Source organism: Taudactylus pleione, unplaced genomic scaffold (assembly GCF_031769625.1).
Source record: "Taudactylus pleione unplaced genomic scaffold, aTauple2 ptg000959l, whole genome shotgun sequence".
Lineage (NCBI taxonomy): Eukaryota > Metazoa > Chordata > Amphibia > Anura > Myobatrachidae > Taudactylus > Taudactylus pleione.
In genome coordinates, this window is record NW_028285360.1 from 892,960 (window position 1) to 909,450 (window position 16,491).

The 16,491-nt window shown below is 46.6% G+C and overlaps 1 protein-coding gene across 5 annotated transcripts in view; it reads left to right on the forward strand.

Moving 5' to 3' along the window:
* LOC148473161 (transcription elongation factor A protein 3-like) overlaps positions 1-16,491 on the forward strand; it is an 87,274-nt gene that overhangs the window by 61,771 nt on the left and 9,012 nt on the right. For all 5 annotated transcript variants that reach the window (XM_088459971.1, XM_088459973.1, XM_088459972.1 and 2 more), the window contains 7 exons: positions 4,067-4,120; positions 4,193-4,267; positions 4,361-4,438; positions 4,528-4,664; positions 5,041-5,097; positions 10,539-10,693; positions 11,101-11,247. In XM_088459971.1, the coding sequence (XP_088316097.1) occupies positions 4,067-4,120; positions 4,193-4,267; positions 4,361-4,438; positions 4,528-4,664; positions 5,041-5,097; positions 10,539-10,693; positions 11,101-11,247 (703 nt within the window). The remainder of the gene's footprint in view (positions 1-4,066; positions 4,121-4,192; positions 4,268-4,360; positions 4,439-4,527; positions 4,665-5,040; positions 5,098-10,538; positions 10,694-11,100; positions 11,248-16,491) is intronic.

The window sequence follows — 16,491 nt, forward strand, 5'->3', positions numbered from 1 at the left end:
CCTGGAAGAGTTGATAATTCATTTTATGAACATCATCTTCTCCACATTTTGTGGAAGCAACCTCCTACGCCTTTCGCTGACAAGATTCCCGGCTGCACTAAACACTCTTTCGGAGTACACACTGGAGGGGGGGCAACTCAGGTAAAATAGAGCCAGTTTGTACAGGGACCTCCAAATTGCTTCTTTTTCCTGCCAGTACAGGTACGGACTGTCTGACATGCCTACTTGGATGCTGTCACCGATGTAATCCTTTAACAGACAGACGCACGCTTGTCGCTGCTGCTTTAAGGATGCAGGTGCGGCTACAGCCCACACATTTCACAAAGACAGAAAAAAAAGAATTTTTTTATTGTTTGTGGAGCGCACTTTGAGGGTTACACCACCCTTTAACAGACAGATGCACGCTTGTCGCTGCTGCTTTGAGGATGCAAGTGCAGCTACAGCCCACACAATTCACAAAGACAGAAAAAAAAAAAAATGTTATTGTTTGTGGAGCGCACTTTGAGGGTTACACCACCCTTTAACAGACAGACGCACGCTTGTCGCTGCTGCTTTGAGGATAGTATCATATGCAGTGACAGTAGACTTGTCAGAAATTGTTGGCACGTCCTTCAGTCCGGACCAGATGTCCAAACCGGCCCTTGACTTATGACACAGGTGCACGCTTGGCGCTGCTACTGTGTTGATGCACGTACGGCTACATCGCACACAAGTCACAAACACATAAAAAAAATAGTTTTTTATTTTTTGGAGCACTTTGAGGGTTACACCACCCTTTAACAGACAGACGCACGCTTGTCGCTGCTGCTTTGAGGATGCAAGTGCGGCTACAGCCCACACAATTCACAAAGACAGAAAAAAAAAGAATATTTTTATTGTTTGTGGAGCACACTTTGAGGGTGTCACCACCCTTTAACAGACAGACGCACGCTTGCCCCTGCTGCTTTAAGGATGCAGGTGCGGCTACAGCCCACACATTTCACAAAGACAGAAAAAAAAAAGAAGAATATTTTTATTGTTTGTGGAGCGCACTTTGAGGGTTACACCACCCTTTAACAGACAGACGCACGCTTGTCGCTGTTGCTTTGAGGATGCAAGTGCGGCTACAACCCACACAATTCACAAAGACAGAAAAAAAAAGAAGAATATTTTTATTGTTTGTGGAGCACACTTTGAGGGTTACACCACCCTTTAACAGACAGACGCACGCTTGTCGCTGCTGCTTTGAGAAAGCAGGTGGAATCTAGATGGGATTTGGAACCGGGGACACACTACCTCCATCAATTGCCTAAATCCCACTGCACTAATGACGGATACCGGACGCACGTCTAACACCAACATAGCAGTCAAGGCCTCAGTTATACGTTTTGCTTCAGGATGACTGCTGTCGTACTTCATCCTCATCGCTAGGGACTGTTGGAGGGTCAATTGTTTAGTAAAAGTAGTGGTGTTTCTACTTCCTCTCTGGGATGATGAACAACTCCCAGCAGCAGCAACAGCACTAGGAGGAAGTGGTTCTTGATCTTTCCCTATTTTATTTTTATCGGAGAAAGTTTGGTCCTCCATTTATGTTATATTGATATATATGTGCGGCTAAGGCGCACACAAACACAGAAAATATTTTTTTATATTTGCTGGAGAGTAGTGCACTTTGTGGGTTACACCACCCTTTAAGAAATGAGCCAGCCGGCTCTTTACTTATGGGACACAGGCACACGCTTGGCGATGCTCCTTTGTTGATGCACGTGCAGCCACAGTGCACACAATTCACAAACACAGAAAATATTTTTTTATTTGGTTTGGAGTGTACTTTGGGGGTTACAGCACCCTTTAACGGTCAAGCCAGCCGGCCCTTTACTTATGACACAGGCGCACGCTTGGCACTACTTTGTTGATGCACGTGCGGCTACTGCGCACACAATTCACAAACAGAAAATATTTTTTTATTTGGTTTGGAGTGTACTTTGGGGGTTACAGCACCCTTTAATGGTCAAGCCAGCCGGCCCTTTACTTATGACACAGGCGCACGCTTGGCACTACTTTGTTGATGCACGTGCGTCTACTGCGCACACAATTCACAAACACAGAAAATATTTTTTTATTTGGTTTGGAGTGTACTTTGGGGGTTACAGCACCCTTTAACGGTCAAGCCAGCTGGCCCTTTACTTATGATACAGGCGCACGCTTAGCACTACTTTGTTGATGCACGTGCGGCTACTGCGCACACAATTCACAAACACAGAAAATATTTTTTTATTTGGTTTGGAGTGTACTTTGGGGGTTACAGCACCCTTTAACGGTCAAGCCAGCCGGCCCTTTACTTATGACACAGGCGCACGCTTGGCACTGCTTTGTTGATGCACGTGCGGCTACTGCGCACACAATTCACAAACACAGAAAAAATATTATTTTTATTAGCACTTGGGGGGAGCACCCCTGATGGACAGAGCACCCCCTGGACAACACTACAGCACCCCTTTAGGACTGGGACACTGCACAGGACTTTGGAGTGGACACAGCCCCTATGGACAACTGACTGCACAACACAGTCCAGCCAGCCAGCCCCTATGGACTTTGAAGTAGTGGACACAGCCCCTATTAACAACAGCAGCACAGCACAACACAGCCAGCCCCTATGGACTTTGAAGTAGTGGACACAGCCCCTATGGACACCAGCAGCACAGTGCAGCACAGCACAGCACAACACTACTCTGCACTACACTACACTACGCAGCCCAGCCAGCCCTAACTCCCACCCTCCCTCTTCACTGTCCACAGACGAGTGAGAAAATGGCGCCGATGCGGGTACCTTATATAGGATCCAAAACCCGCGAGACCCGGAAGGCGGGATGATGATGTTTTGCCTCGATTTCAGATCCGAGTCAGGCGGGAAAAGTCGAGCCTGACTCGGATCGGCCTCGCTCGGGGGGGGTCGGATTTCAGAAATCCGAACCCGCTCACCCCTAATTTCCATTGTACCTTTTAACAATGTAGTTACAATATATCTTAATATATTTAAAGAGATACTAAGGCCCTGATTCAGAGGCGCCCGCTATTTGCGAGCGCTCGCTCTGAATCAGGACGGGACGTTTTTTTTCTTACCCTGGCCTCGGGCCACTCGCTAAGCTGTGGGTGACCAACCACAGCTTTAGTGGGCAGCCTCACGATGGTCGTGATTATTTGGACCATCGGGCTTGCAACGAGACCCTTGTGGTAGGGTCTCGTCCAACGCAAGCCCCAGTGAACTTCCTGCTCTAATAGAGCAGGAAGTTCACTACTGGCATCACGTGTGATTCAATAGGGCCGCCCATAAATGGCAGGCGTTCCTACGCCTCCATTTGTGTAGCCACCCCCCCCAACCAATCTACAAAATGGGGCGAGCTGTCAATCAACATCAACAGCCGCCCCGTTTTGTAGTGAGCCCCGGAGCAAGTGATTTCTCACTCGCCCCGGGGCTCACACACGCGCGGTGCACACGCAACGCATGCGCAATGGCCGACCATTGACCTGCTTGCGAGCGCTGTGCGCTCACGAGCGGGTCTGAATCAGGTCCTAAGTTCCAATATTTGTTGTGTGCAGGTAAGTAAATGTGGAAATACTGGCTGTTTTTATGTTCTATATACGGCTAAAGACATATCTAGGGTAAACACTTGGGGGTTTATTTAGTATTGGGTTATAAAACCTGACACTTCTGTTCGTGTTTAGGCCCGATATTTAAGGGTAGTGCTTTTGGAAGCTAGTAAATAAATTGCAATGACTCATTTACAAATCAAAGAACTGTGAACCCACTTATTTGCACAAATAATGAAAGAGCATCACTGTGTCAGCACATGTACAGTTTGTGAAATTGAAGTGATAAAATACTTGTTACAATAACTCATAAAGTAAGCATAACTTTATGTAATATTTCAATGAGACAACAATATAGTATAGTAAAAAATGTTCTTGATGATTTGTCACAGTGGACAGGGATGTAATGTCCATTCACCCTATTACTGATGTGAAGAATGTTTGTCAGCTGCATTTATTCCTATGGTGAATTAAGATATCACTGTGCTCTTTGCAGGAGCCATTCTACTGATGTCCAGTCTTCATCTCATTCTTCTAAGAAGCCAGAAAGGTGATAATTACTTTAAGGAACTGACAGTAAAATGACTGACTTTAACCCCTACTTTCTATATTTATCCACTAGGAGACTCTCTTTGAATGCTTCACTCCCAGCCTCATCTGCTTCCTGTAAAAGTTCAAGTAACACCAAAGAAGAAAGGTGATAATGTTAACTATTGGCATCAAAGGGGTAGCTTTGTCTCTGTTCTGACCAATCACTAGCTAACCATTCCCCACTTCCTGCTCTCTACAGGAAATACTCTATTGGTTCCCCAACTCTTGGAGCTCGCAATGGATCCAGCAAATCTTCTACAATTACCATAGAGGAAAGGTGACAATGGTTTTAAAGTATAAATGAAATGGTCAGTTATCTCTATAGTTTCACTTTTAAGTAAAATGTTGTTATCTTTTCTACTGTAGACCAAGTGGTGTGTTGGCAAGTTCTCCCACTTGTAGCAGTCCTACTTCATGTGCGCTTTTAGCACCCTGTTATGCAACAGGTAACTCTGTGAGAGACAAGTGTGTGGAGATGGTGGCAGCCGCTCTGAAGACTGATGGTAAGACCTGAGAAATCGGCTTGGCATGGTGGAGGGCTATAAAGGATTGTCTACTTAGAGTTGCTGTGTAGGATCTCTCTTGCTAAGAAAACAGCTGAGCAGCACTGAGGGAGATTGACAGAGATCCCAGCTATCTGTAAGTGTTGGTACCACGCTAAATAGAGCAGATAGTGGGGGACCCAGGGAAGGTATCCCACCAAAGTATTATTATTTGCTAGGGAGGGGCTTTAGTGAAGGTTTTTTTTTTAAAGTGTACAACCTAACCAGAGCCATGCAGGAGCATGTTGGGAGATTAAAAATATACTAGAGTCATTGAGATACTCTGCAGAAAGTAAATACACTTTGCTAAGATATTTCTTCACATACCTGTTTCTAGATGATCACAAACAATTTGGAGCAAACTGTGAGAGAATTGCATGGGAAATAGAAGAAAATATCCTTTTTATATGGTCAGAACTTCTACCACAGTCTAAATGTCTTGTATCTACCAACTATATATATATATTTGCTCAGTGCAAGGAGACCGGGACTTCAAAGAGGTACAGTACGAGCATGTTCACCATCTTCCTTCTTATGACTAATTGTTTATTTTTTTCCTTGATACCTGAAGGGCATGCTAGTACTTGTAGAACTGCAAGTGCCAGCAAGCCGATGCCTGCCAGTGGCTCCTAGAGCATGTTGTTGCTTTTACACTATAACTGCCAACATGCTGTAGTAGCCATGGTGATCTTCCTTGCAAACTGTAGTTCTACAAACTAAGTAGAAAAATATACACTATCTGCACATTTACTAGTAGAAATAACTAAGCTTCCAAATCCCTCTTTCCAAACTTTATTCCACCCCTAGATTCATAGGGGGTGTGGCCAAGGAAAGGGCGGCGTGTCTTTAAGACACATCCCCTTTTTGTCACCTTTGGTTGTGTGCCCGCCACTTATGGACATGTCGAGCTGTCCCCAAGCGCTGCTGTCAGTGATCATGTTGGGCACATGCACCCGGAATTCATTCACTGGCGGTGACCGCTACACTGCAGTTTTCCCCACCCGCGGGACACTGCGACCTGCGGGTGGGGACAGCACCCGCAGGCTGTTTCAGCGGAGCACCGCGCCGGAGGACAGAGTGCTTTTTGCCCTTTAGAAATAGTGCAGGGCGCGGCACCCCATTAAAACAGCTTAGCGGGAGCGCTATGTACTGTACTGTATATATCTCATATATATCTCCAAATATATTATGTCAGGCTTGCAATTTGGTTGCTTATAACTAAACGGTGAAATGATTAATACTGGTCAAACCACACAATTATGTACTTTGTATAAACACATTTATACATATGCATGTTATTGGCTCATGTTTTTAAGGGAGACTCTGGGCCTGATTCAGGTTGGATCGCAAGTGCACACGCAGTATGCTAAATCTCTGAGATCGCTATGCCATTACAACACAACATAAGGACGCCCACCTTACCTTACACACATCTGTAATACTTTGCAAGACAGCAAAAACCATTGGTAACATCAAGTACAATCGCAGCATCACGCACACTTGCACAAGGTCAGACCATACTCAGAAATTGCTAACCTTCCGGTATGCAGTGAAAGCTCAGGCTGGGTATAGCATAGCAGTGGCTAATTTATGCATGCCCCTGTAATGGTGTTCAAACACCCTGGGACGCCTGCATTTCTCCGACCATCCCCCGTTACCACCCCCAAACGGTACTTCCTGTCAATCACTCTGCGATGGGTCTGCGTAGTCACTGCAATCGCAGTCCCGATCACAGTGTGGCATTTGCGCACAACAATCGGCCATCTGTGTACGCTGCTGCAGTTGCGATCCAGCCTGAATCAGCCCCTACTATATGTCTCTACAGTCCAAGAAATATATCTATGTAATAATAAATACACTACATACAAAGATATACAGTATTAACTTGGCTCATTGACTATCTGGGATATATTGCAGCAATGTATATAAACCTTGTCCTTGTCTTGCATTGTATTAATGGTCGTAACTACCATAGGTGCAAGGGGTGCAGCTGCTATGGGGCCCAGAGCTGAGGGGGGGCCATCTTCCATCTCAAAGTTACATATGTTATATAGATTTTTCAGCATTGGGTGGTACATAGGGCCCCATACCAACAATTGCTATGGGGCCTTCAAATGGGTGTGGTAGGTATTACCGCCGGATGCATGGCCGGCGGTTCAAATCCCGACAGCGGCAGCCCAGCAAGGGTGAAAATCCTGATCGTCCCTAAGGTAAGTATCGCTGACCTAATTCTACCACCCTAACCCTAACCCTCCCTTAGGGGTGCCTAACCTTAACCTTCAACCCCAGTGCCTAACCCTAATCCCCCCTCTAAGTGCCTAAACCTAACCCCTCCTTCCCCGCTGCATAAACCTAAGTCTCCCGGGGGGGTGCCTAACACTAACCTCCCCCCGAGGGTGCCTAACCCTAACCCCCCCTTCCTCTAGCCTAAACCTAACCCTCCCGGGAGGGTGCCTAGCCCTAACCTCCCCCTGGGGGTGCCTAACCCTAACCCCCCCTTCCCCTAGCCTAAACCTAACCCTCCCGGGGGGATGCCTAACCCTAAGTCCCCCTGGGAGCCCTAAACCTACCCCCCCTCACGCGGCTACCCGCGCCCAGTTTACCCTCATTAGGTATGCCGGGCGTCGGTCTTCCGGCGTCTGGTTAATGACAGGCGTCGAGTTTTTGACGTCTGTCATTAGTACCACGCCGGGATTAGAAAGTCTGGAAGCCGGCGGTCGGCATTTAAACCGTCGTCTTCCAAACTACATCCCCTTCAAAGACCTAGTTACGCCTCTGATTGTATTGTACTGTAAGTCACTGTTTTTTTTTTGTTCACTTATGTACTATGTAAGGCGCTGCAGAACACTTGTGGTGCTATATAAATAAAGGATAATAATAATATCTGTCCAATAGATATATGCAGTTTTCATACACATTAAACTAATGACTCTAAAGTAATTTCAGAGATGTGAAAATATCTGCTCTATTATAATTTTTTATTTAAAGGTAAGACAAATCACAGATTAGAAAAGCATAGTAGTGATAAATATTCTAATTATATTACTGCTTCCTTATCTAAATACATAACAAAACACAAAACTATTTTACAAACAATTAATACACATACTGTACATTTGCTAGAATATATCAGGGTAAATGCATAACTAATTTTTTTCTTGATGTCTCAGGATCGTTCTGTCTGTCTTTGTCCATCTGGGCTGCCTTTCACTAGAGTGACCCCTCATATTTATACCAATAGTCTTATTCAGCTATCTGAGCTGCCCCACGTGATCAAAAGAGTTTTATTTCATTCCAGACTAATTTTAATTAGTTTGTGAACCTTTGGGGCATTCTCTGTCATCAGGGCATTTATCTTGTTTTGTAACATAAGTGTGAAGGTCTTGTGTTTTGGTCTTGCAAAATAACTATATGGACCTTACATCCATTTATACAAATGCTAATTTAGGCCAAGACTCTTGTTATACTGCAATAGACCTTTCTAACCTCTTTGTATTTTAAATTGTAATGAAGTCTTGGTAGAAATCTTATTCGATTCCCAATTGCTATTGCCTTGTGTGATATGAGCATGGGAGAAGTTATAAATGGTAGCTATGTGTGCCCTAGATTCCTGGCTTCTGTCTGGTGGAAAGAAGCTAATTGGCAGCATTGATTCCCAAAGCACCTGTGAGAGGCTCATATAAGGTGCGTCAGTTGCTAGTCTCAGTCTCTCAGGCCAGTTGAGAGACATTGTGATTACCGGCTGTAAGTACTGTGGTAATACTGCTGTTTTGTGAAAGGGACGTTCTTTCACTTTGAGAGGGAATCATTTTGTTTCGTTAGAGCCTTAGAGACTAGGCTTTTCTTTTATGTTTTATCTTTGTGCTACAAATAAATGGATTCAGTATGATTTGGCCAGCGGTTCAATTCCCGACAGTGGCATCCCGGCAGCGCTGAAAATCCCGATCGTCCCCAGGTAAGTATTCTCTAACCTATTCTACCCCCTAACCCTCCCTTAGGGGTGCCTAACCCTAACCTCCCCCTAAGTGCCTAACCCTAATCCCCCCTCTAAGTGCCTGAACCTAACCCCCCCTTCCCCGCCGCCTGAACCTAAGTCCCCCAGGGGGGTACCTAACCCTAACCTCCACCCGGGGTTGCATAACCCTAACCCCGCCTTCCCCTAGCCTAAACCTAACCTCACGGGTGGGTGCCTAACCCCATCCCCCCCGGGAACCCTAAACCTAACCCTCCCCCCCCAGTGGCTGTCCGCGCCCGTCGCCCGGCTTACCGAGGATCGGTAAGCCGGGTGTCGGGCTCCCGGCGTAGGGAAAATTACAGTTGTCAACATGTCATTTAACCCTTGCTGGGATTATACAGTTGGGAAGCCGGCGGTTGGGATTCCGTCCATCGGCTTCCCGACTGTTTCCCAAATAAATATAGCTGTGGCTACCAATACCAAGGCCGTGTGCTGGTGTGCTATTTGGCTGCTGTATGAAAGTGCAACCATCTGCCCCAGGAGACGGCATACTTCCCCTGATCTTGCCACACTTGATAAAAGATAACTTTTTGCATTGACCAAGTCATCATTCACACCTCTTTGTCCACACTTGTCACAATTGTTTGAACCTCACTGTAAAGGAACAAAAGTTTACTATTTATATAGGGTCATCCTGAAGATACTCATTTTAAGTCAGTAAGTCATTCTCAAACACACGCACACATGCACACACACACACACACACAGACTATTTAATATAACCTATCTACTTCTTGTAAACTATTAACTGTGGTTAAACACACATTTAATCATTAATGATATTTTAATTCAAACAATTTTCCTTTAATCCTAATATTTCCTACTAAATTATCTTTTATTTAAACAATTACCTATATGGTAACACAACCCTACCGGGGCAGCTGGAGACTTTACATTGATCTGGAAGTCTCATGCAGAATTTGCGAGAGTAGGCAAATATAATTATGCTTGTATTCTCCCTATCCACCTCTCCCAGGGTAGGAGACTGTAAATGGAACTTAACCAAAGTTAAACATTCCACATAGTTTTACAGCACAGGAAAACAAGGTACATTTTAACACCTGTAATATGCACTTAGGGCTCGATTCAGACCCGCTCGCTAGATGTATACGCTCGCACCCAGCGTATGCAAATTCGGCTAAGTGACGGCATGGCAGGCGATCACACGGCAAGGCATAAGCACACCCACTATGTCTTGCCGTGTGATCGCTTTGTGAATGTAGACGCTCACCAGCCTGTCTTAAGACGCCCAATTGCGCACGTCATCTCCAGAAAGTGTATGCAATCATCGGTACATCGGGCACCATCCGAAGCAAATGGAGCGCTTGAGGCAGACCATACCCTACTGCAAGCACTTCAGTGTAAAAACCAGCCAGGTGACGTGCACTATGACGGTTCCTTTTAATTATGCACGCCTGCGTTCGCACCTTCACTCCCTGTTTATAATGTCCTGCCCCTGTCACCACCCACAAACGGCTTCTCCTGTCACTCACTCTGCCGGGCAGTCTATGCGCAGCGAGCGAACACTTCCCGATCTCTCACACTGGTTCGCGTACGTGCACTGCGATGCATATGCATGTGCAGAATGCGAAAATCCAATCGGGTTTGAGCGAACACTTCCTAGCGAGCAGGTCTGAATCAGGTCCTTACATCCCTCTCTAAATGGCGCCCTCTTGTGTCTTCCTTGAATCCAATAGAGTATCTGCCCTCGGATTCTTTTCATGTATGTCCCCGTGTTTGTGTGTGAGTGTGTTTGTTTGTTTGTTTATTTTAGTTGGTTGATTATGTAATCCTCCTGTCATTATCCCTAACCTTCTCACGCATATACAATGAAATGAAGGCCACGGATATGAAATACAGAAATAGGGTCAGGAGTCGGATTAGTAACCTAAAGGATCCAAAGAATCCCAACCTCAGACGTAACGTCCTCTGTGGAGTGGTATCACCGCAGAACATAGCAACAATGACAGCCGAGGTGACTGCATCTTACAGCATTAAATAAGGGGCTTGTCCTCTGACCTGCAAAAGGGAAAAGCGAAGCATTACACACTGTTCTCAGATCAAAGTTCCCTAGAAGCTCAGTGAGCTGGATATGAAAGAGTTAAAAGCCTTTTCTTACTTCACCATACTTGTCTGCACTGAAAAACAACTGCTAAGAACTAGCTTGCTGAATTGTTCTTATGAAATCAGATTGGAGCGCATTCATTTCCAGGTTACTTGGTTTAGAGTTTAAAAATGTTCCTGGCAGATAGAATTGTTTATGTCAACTTATGTAATTTTGGCATTTTTGCCTTGAAAGGTGAAACAGTACTTTATAACGCGACCTTATGTTTCCTAGAAATTGTGCTGTAGAAGGTGACACTATCTTCTCTTATATAACAGGAGATGGCAAGTGATGAGCTGAAGGAACTTAGGAACACTCTGACACAAGAGGCCATAAGGGAACATCAGATGGCAAAGACAGGAGGAACTCAGACAGACTTACTGCAATGTGATAAGTGCAGGAAAAAGAACTGCACCTACAACCAGGCATGTTATTCAGATGACTGTATTCTTAGCATTATTATTACAGATCTAAAGATTTTTAGCACTGTGCAAGCATACAAACTCGGCGTACGGAACTGTGGGCAACTCTGGGTCTTACACAAAGCCGTTGCATCTCCACTTGCGACTTAATGGGTGTATCTGGATGGTAGTGGGATGTGCATGTAATTGCAGACTATGCAGAGTTTATTCTGAGTGGAGAAGTATCTCTTGTGCCAAGTATAGGGCTGTTGCAAGTCCGAGATGATGATGATGATGACAGTAACCAAGTATATGGATATGGGCAACTTTTTATACCTCCTTGGAGGTGCTGGTAATCAGATGTCGGCTTATATTTCCAATGGGATGCCTTGGCCAGAATCGGTATGAAATACCGGCGGCTCAATAGTGGTTCAAATCCCGATGCCGGATCCCCGAAGACTGAAAAGCCAGACTTACCTGGCTCTTGACATTTGGGATGGCGGGGGTCGGGATGCCGATGCCGGTATCCTGATTTCGTTCGGGATATCGGTGTCAGCATTATGCCGGGCGTCGGGTTTCCAGCGTCTGTATATCGACGTCCGGGATTCCGTCCACTGCCAAATTGACTACATCCCCCTTGGCCACATTGCTGATACATTTTATGCATGAAAGTGCATGTTAGGAGCTAAATGTCCCCTCACCCCTTTGACCTATAATACAAAAGGTTTATATAATCAGTATTTTAGAAAAAAATATTGAAATTATTTCAGTGGATGATCCAAAAGGAATTATGAGTGACATTTCAACTCTGGTGTTTTTATCCCATTGTGGCATACAGTCTCATAAGTAGTTATGCAAAGCATTACATGGGGTGGGATGCATGACCCCTTACATTCAGGATGCGATGCATCCCGCCACCCTTCGCATGCATGCTGGCATTAGTAACGCCGGTATGCATGAAGAAAATCACAAAGGACAGCTCTCTCTGTAAGATAATGAGGGACTTCCAGGTCTATGACACAGAAGCCCCTCTGGCATCCTACTGCAAATGTGCAGAAGGACACATGTATCACGGGGAGTGCTGGGAGGTATCCGATTGGATCCCTCTCACAGCACTTCACGAATAGAAGTCCATAGCCCTTTCCGGGGCATGGTGCATATGAGAAATGCGGTCAAACCCACATTTTTGGGGTTAGATCACATTTCTCCCCTTGCTGCATCCCGTTCACTTCTAAAAAGAGGAAAGTGGGATGCACTTATGTGTCTCATTAAGTTGGGGCTGCACAATGAACTTAGGGTCTGATTCAGAGTAGAGATGTGCGCTGGACCATTTTTGCTGAATTTGGATTTGGCTCAGATTCGTCATCCGAATTTGGATTTGCATTTTTTTCAAAAATTTGCAAAAAAAAAGCTAAAATGACATAGTTTGGGCTTTTTTTTTGTTCCTAGAGTATTAACATTGATATATAGTCATTTTCAGTCAATTTTGACCACCTCACAGCTGCTTGGAGTCAGACGCTGCTTTACGCACATACTTTCTAGTGTAATACAGTGTACTGGGGTGCAGTGCACAGTACACATACAACAATTTAAAATTTTTAAAACTTGCAGCTTGGCTCACTTCTTAGAGTCAGACCGCTTTTACGCACATGCTCTGGGGTAATGCAGTGCGGGGCTGCCATTAGAAATTATGGGGCCCGGTACTAACAAAATAGGCAGGGCACTGCCCCCCCTGGGTATAGGGCAGTTGGTCGGAGTTGTGGATAACGTGGGTGAAGCTATATCAGGGGTGCTTCCTAAATTGGTGTGTAAACCAGGGATGGCTAGTCATGGTGGTGGGGGGTGGCACAGGGCAGGGACTGGACAAGGGGGGACACTGCGCTGGGAATGGTGGACTGGGGTAGCAAAGGGCAGGGAAGGTTGGTTGGACTAGGGGGGGCAAAGGGCAGTAGGGGAGGGGCATAGAAGACAGACAGGCAGGATGGACATGGGGGGGCGCAGGGAAGGCTGGCTGGACTGGGACAGGGAAGTTAGGCTGGCTGGCTGGACTATGAGGGGGTGCAGGGAAGACTGGCTGGACTGAGGGAGGGGCACGGCAGGGAAGCCATACTGGCTGGACTGGGTGGGCATAGGGAAGACTGGCTGGACTGGAGGGGGGCAGGGATGGCAGGCTGGCTGGACTGGGGGGGCAGGGAAGCTAGGCTGGCTGGACTGGGGGGCATAGGGAAGGCTGGCTGGACTAGGGGGGCAGGGAAGGCAGGCTGGCTGAACTGGGGGGGAGCAGGAAAGGCTGGCTGGCTGAACTGCAGATAAGGCTAGCTGGACAAGAGAGGGGGGCACAGGGCAGGATCAGCATACCTGCTTACCTGTTCTTCTGTCCTGAGAGAAGGGGGCCCAGCTGGCAGCAATGAGGAATGCACCGGGTGGCAGCAGGCAGGGAGAAAGATCATCAGCACTGTGACATATCAACCATGGACTGGAGTGGTCGCTCCTGATTGGCTGATGAGGAGCTGCTGTTCCTGATTGGCTGCCGTTCCGTGAGCCAATCACAGCTCTCGGGACAGCAGCCAATTAGGATCGGCCACTCCTGATTGGTTGATCAGGAGCTGCTGCTCCTGATTGGCTGCCATTCCGCAAGCCAATCACAGCTCGCGGTTGGCTCCAGTCCATAGTTGATATGTCACAGTGCTGATGAGATGATCTTTCTTCCTGCCTGCCGCCGCCCGGTGCATATCTCGTCGCTCTCTGCCGGGCCCCTTCTCTCTCCGGGCCCGGTACAAGGGTCCCAGCAGTCCCCCCCTGATGGCAGCCATGATGCAGTGTACTGGGGTGCAGTGCGCACAACAGTACAAATACAACAATTTTTATTTTTTTACTTATTTTTTTTTTTATACTTTTTTATTATTTTAAAGTTTTTTTGCTGGAGTCACACTGTGAACGCAGTGGGTGGGGCCTGCAGAGTCAATGCAGCACCACTGTGATTGAATTAAACTAATTAGACCAAAGGGACCAAGGGGACTGAACACAGTTTGCCACTTAGATGGACATAGTGATAACACAGCCCCTTAGAGATGGACACAGCCCCAGCAGCACATCCCCTTAGAGATGGACACAGCCCCTTAGAGAGGGACACAGCCTCAGCAGCACAGCCCCTTAGTGATGGACACAGCCCAAGCAGAACAGCCCCTTAAAGATGGACACACAGAAGCACAACCCCTTAGAGATGGACAAAGCCCAAGCAGCACGGCCCCTTATAGATGGACACACAGAAGCACAGCCCCTTAGAGATGGACACAGCCCGTAGAGATGGACACAGCCCCACTTGGACACCACAGAGGAGAGCGCAGCATGCAGAAGTGTTACTGGACTGAAGTGGATGGCGCCATGTCCCGGCCACGGCTCCTTATATGGAATCCAAAACCCGCGAGAATCCGACGCCAGGAGAATAACATTCGGCCTCGATCTGACATCAGAGTCTGGCGGAAAACTCTGAACCAGGACTTGGATGGATTAAAAATTTTGAAGCAGTCCGGATTCAAGGTAATCCGGACCGCTCATCTCTTATTCAGAGTTGTGAACAGAGTAAGATAGACCGAGTAACTGTGCATCTTGGTAATACCATGTTACACTACAAGTGGGGCAGATGTAAAATGTGCAGAGATTTAGATTTGGGAGGGGTGTGTCCAGCATTAGTGGGCTACATGCAAAAGAAGCCAGTATTTACCCTACATGCAAAAACATTATTTATTTGTCTTATTTATTTCTAACTCTGGGCCTGATTCAGACCCACTCGTGAGCGGCTGTACGCTCGCAAGTGGGTCGATGGTCTGCACTGAGCATGCGCACGACGGAGGGAGCTCCGTCGTGCGCATGCGCCAGACACGACGAGCGAAGGACTTTCCTTCGCTCGTTGTGTCCGATCAAAGGGGGCGTGCTGTCAATGTTGATTGACAGCACGCCCCCTTTGGTGGGCGTGCCGGGGGCGTGCCTCCCTGACGGGGGCGTTCCCACGGGAACGCCTCCCGTCAGAAGCCGGCCCACTGACATCACTAGTGATGTCAGTGGGAGTGATTTTGGCTCTGATAGAGCCAAAATCACTCCGGAGCTTGCGGTTGAAAACCTCAACCGCAGGCTCCGGCTCGCAATTTCGATGGTCGCGATGGTCACGACCATCGCGGCCATCAAAATGCACGCTCGTATAGCCTGTGGGTGGTGACCCACAGCTATACGAGCGTCCAGGAGGACGCTCCATGAAAAAGGAGCCCGGCCCTCATGCAGAGCGTGCGCTCTGCTCAGAGCGTACGGCTCTGAATGAGGGCCTCTATTCCCTAATCTGAATCAGGTCCTTAGTAAGCAGTGGCTCCTACCCTCTTGGAAGAGGGGGGCTGCCACTGTCCATGCTGCCTGCAGTGCAGGAGGAGAGGAAGAGACAGTTGTCCGGGATGACTGGGTCCTGGCTCCTGCACAAAGGATCTGGCAGGTGCCAGGACCTGTTCATGCACGCATATGTTGTGGTGAGACCGCACATGTGCAAAACACTGTTTTTTTTATTAATGATAAAATGGTGTGTTAAAAATGTAGAAATCCCACTAACATGATTGGACATACTAAATCACATGGCCGATCATTATTTCTCAACAGCCGCACACCTCCTAGCGTGACCGCATGCCTGCATTACTTCCCACTTTGACCAAAACCTAATCAAAAAGCCATAGTAGTATCACTCCACAAGTGTAATCAATACAATCACTCACATAGAGACTACTCAAAGAAAGGCAGCACATGACTGCCTCACTTTGATCAGAAATATTTAAAAAATTGGCAGAATTACCACATACCTCAAAAGACATCAGTCCTCACCAAATATGACAGGTACAGATGATCTCTTCAAAGAACTTGAACATGACTGTTTTGTAAGATAGCTATATCACTCTTGGGTGTGTGATCTCACTCTGATATACACATGCCTTGGGTGGTATATCAATTATATACAGTATATCCTCAGACTAATCAGTCATTTACTTGTAGATGTACATAGAGTTCTTTCATTAGAGTACTCTCTTGATCGGTCATCAATGTCCTATTACAATCATGTAGTTGTAATAATCAAAGAGGAATCCACAAGAGGCAAAGTTAGATGAAGTTAACATCTACTGCTGGTCATCCTTGATTCACAGAAAACAACAGCTTCAGCTCTCCAGTAATAATGTATATATAGCTCAGTTCAGCATTTAGTAATACAATAATTATATTTCAGTCTGTAGTGCA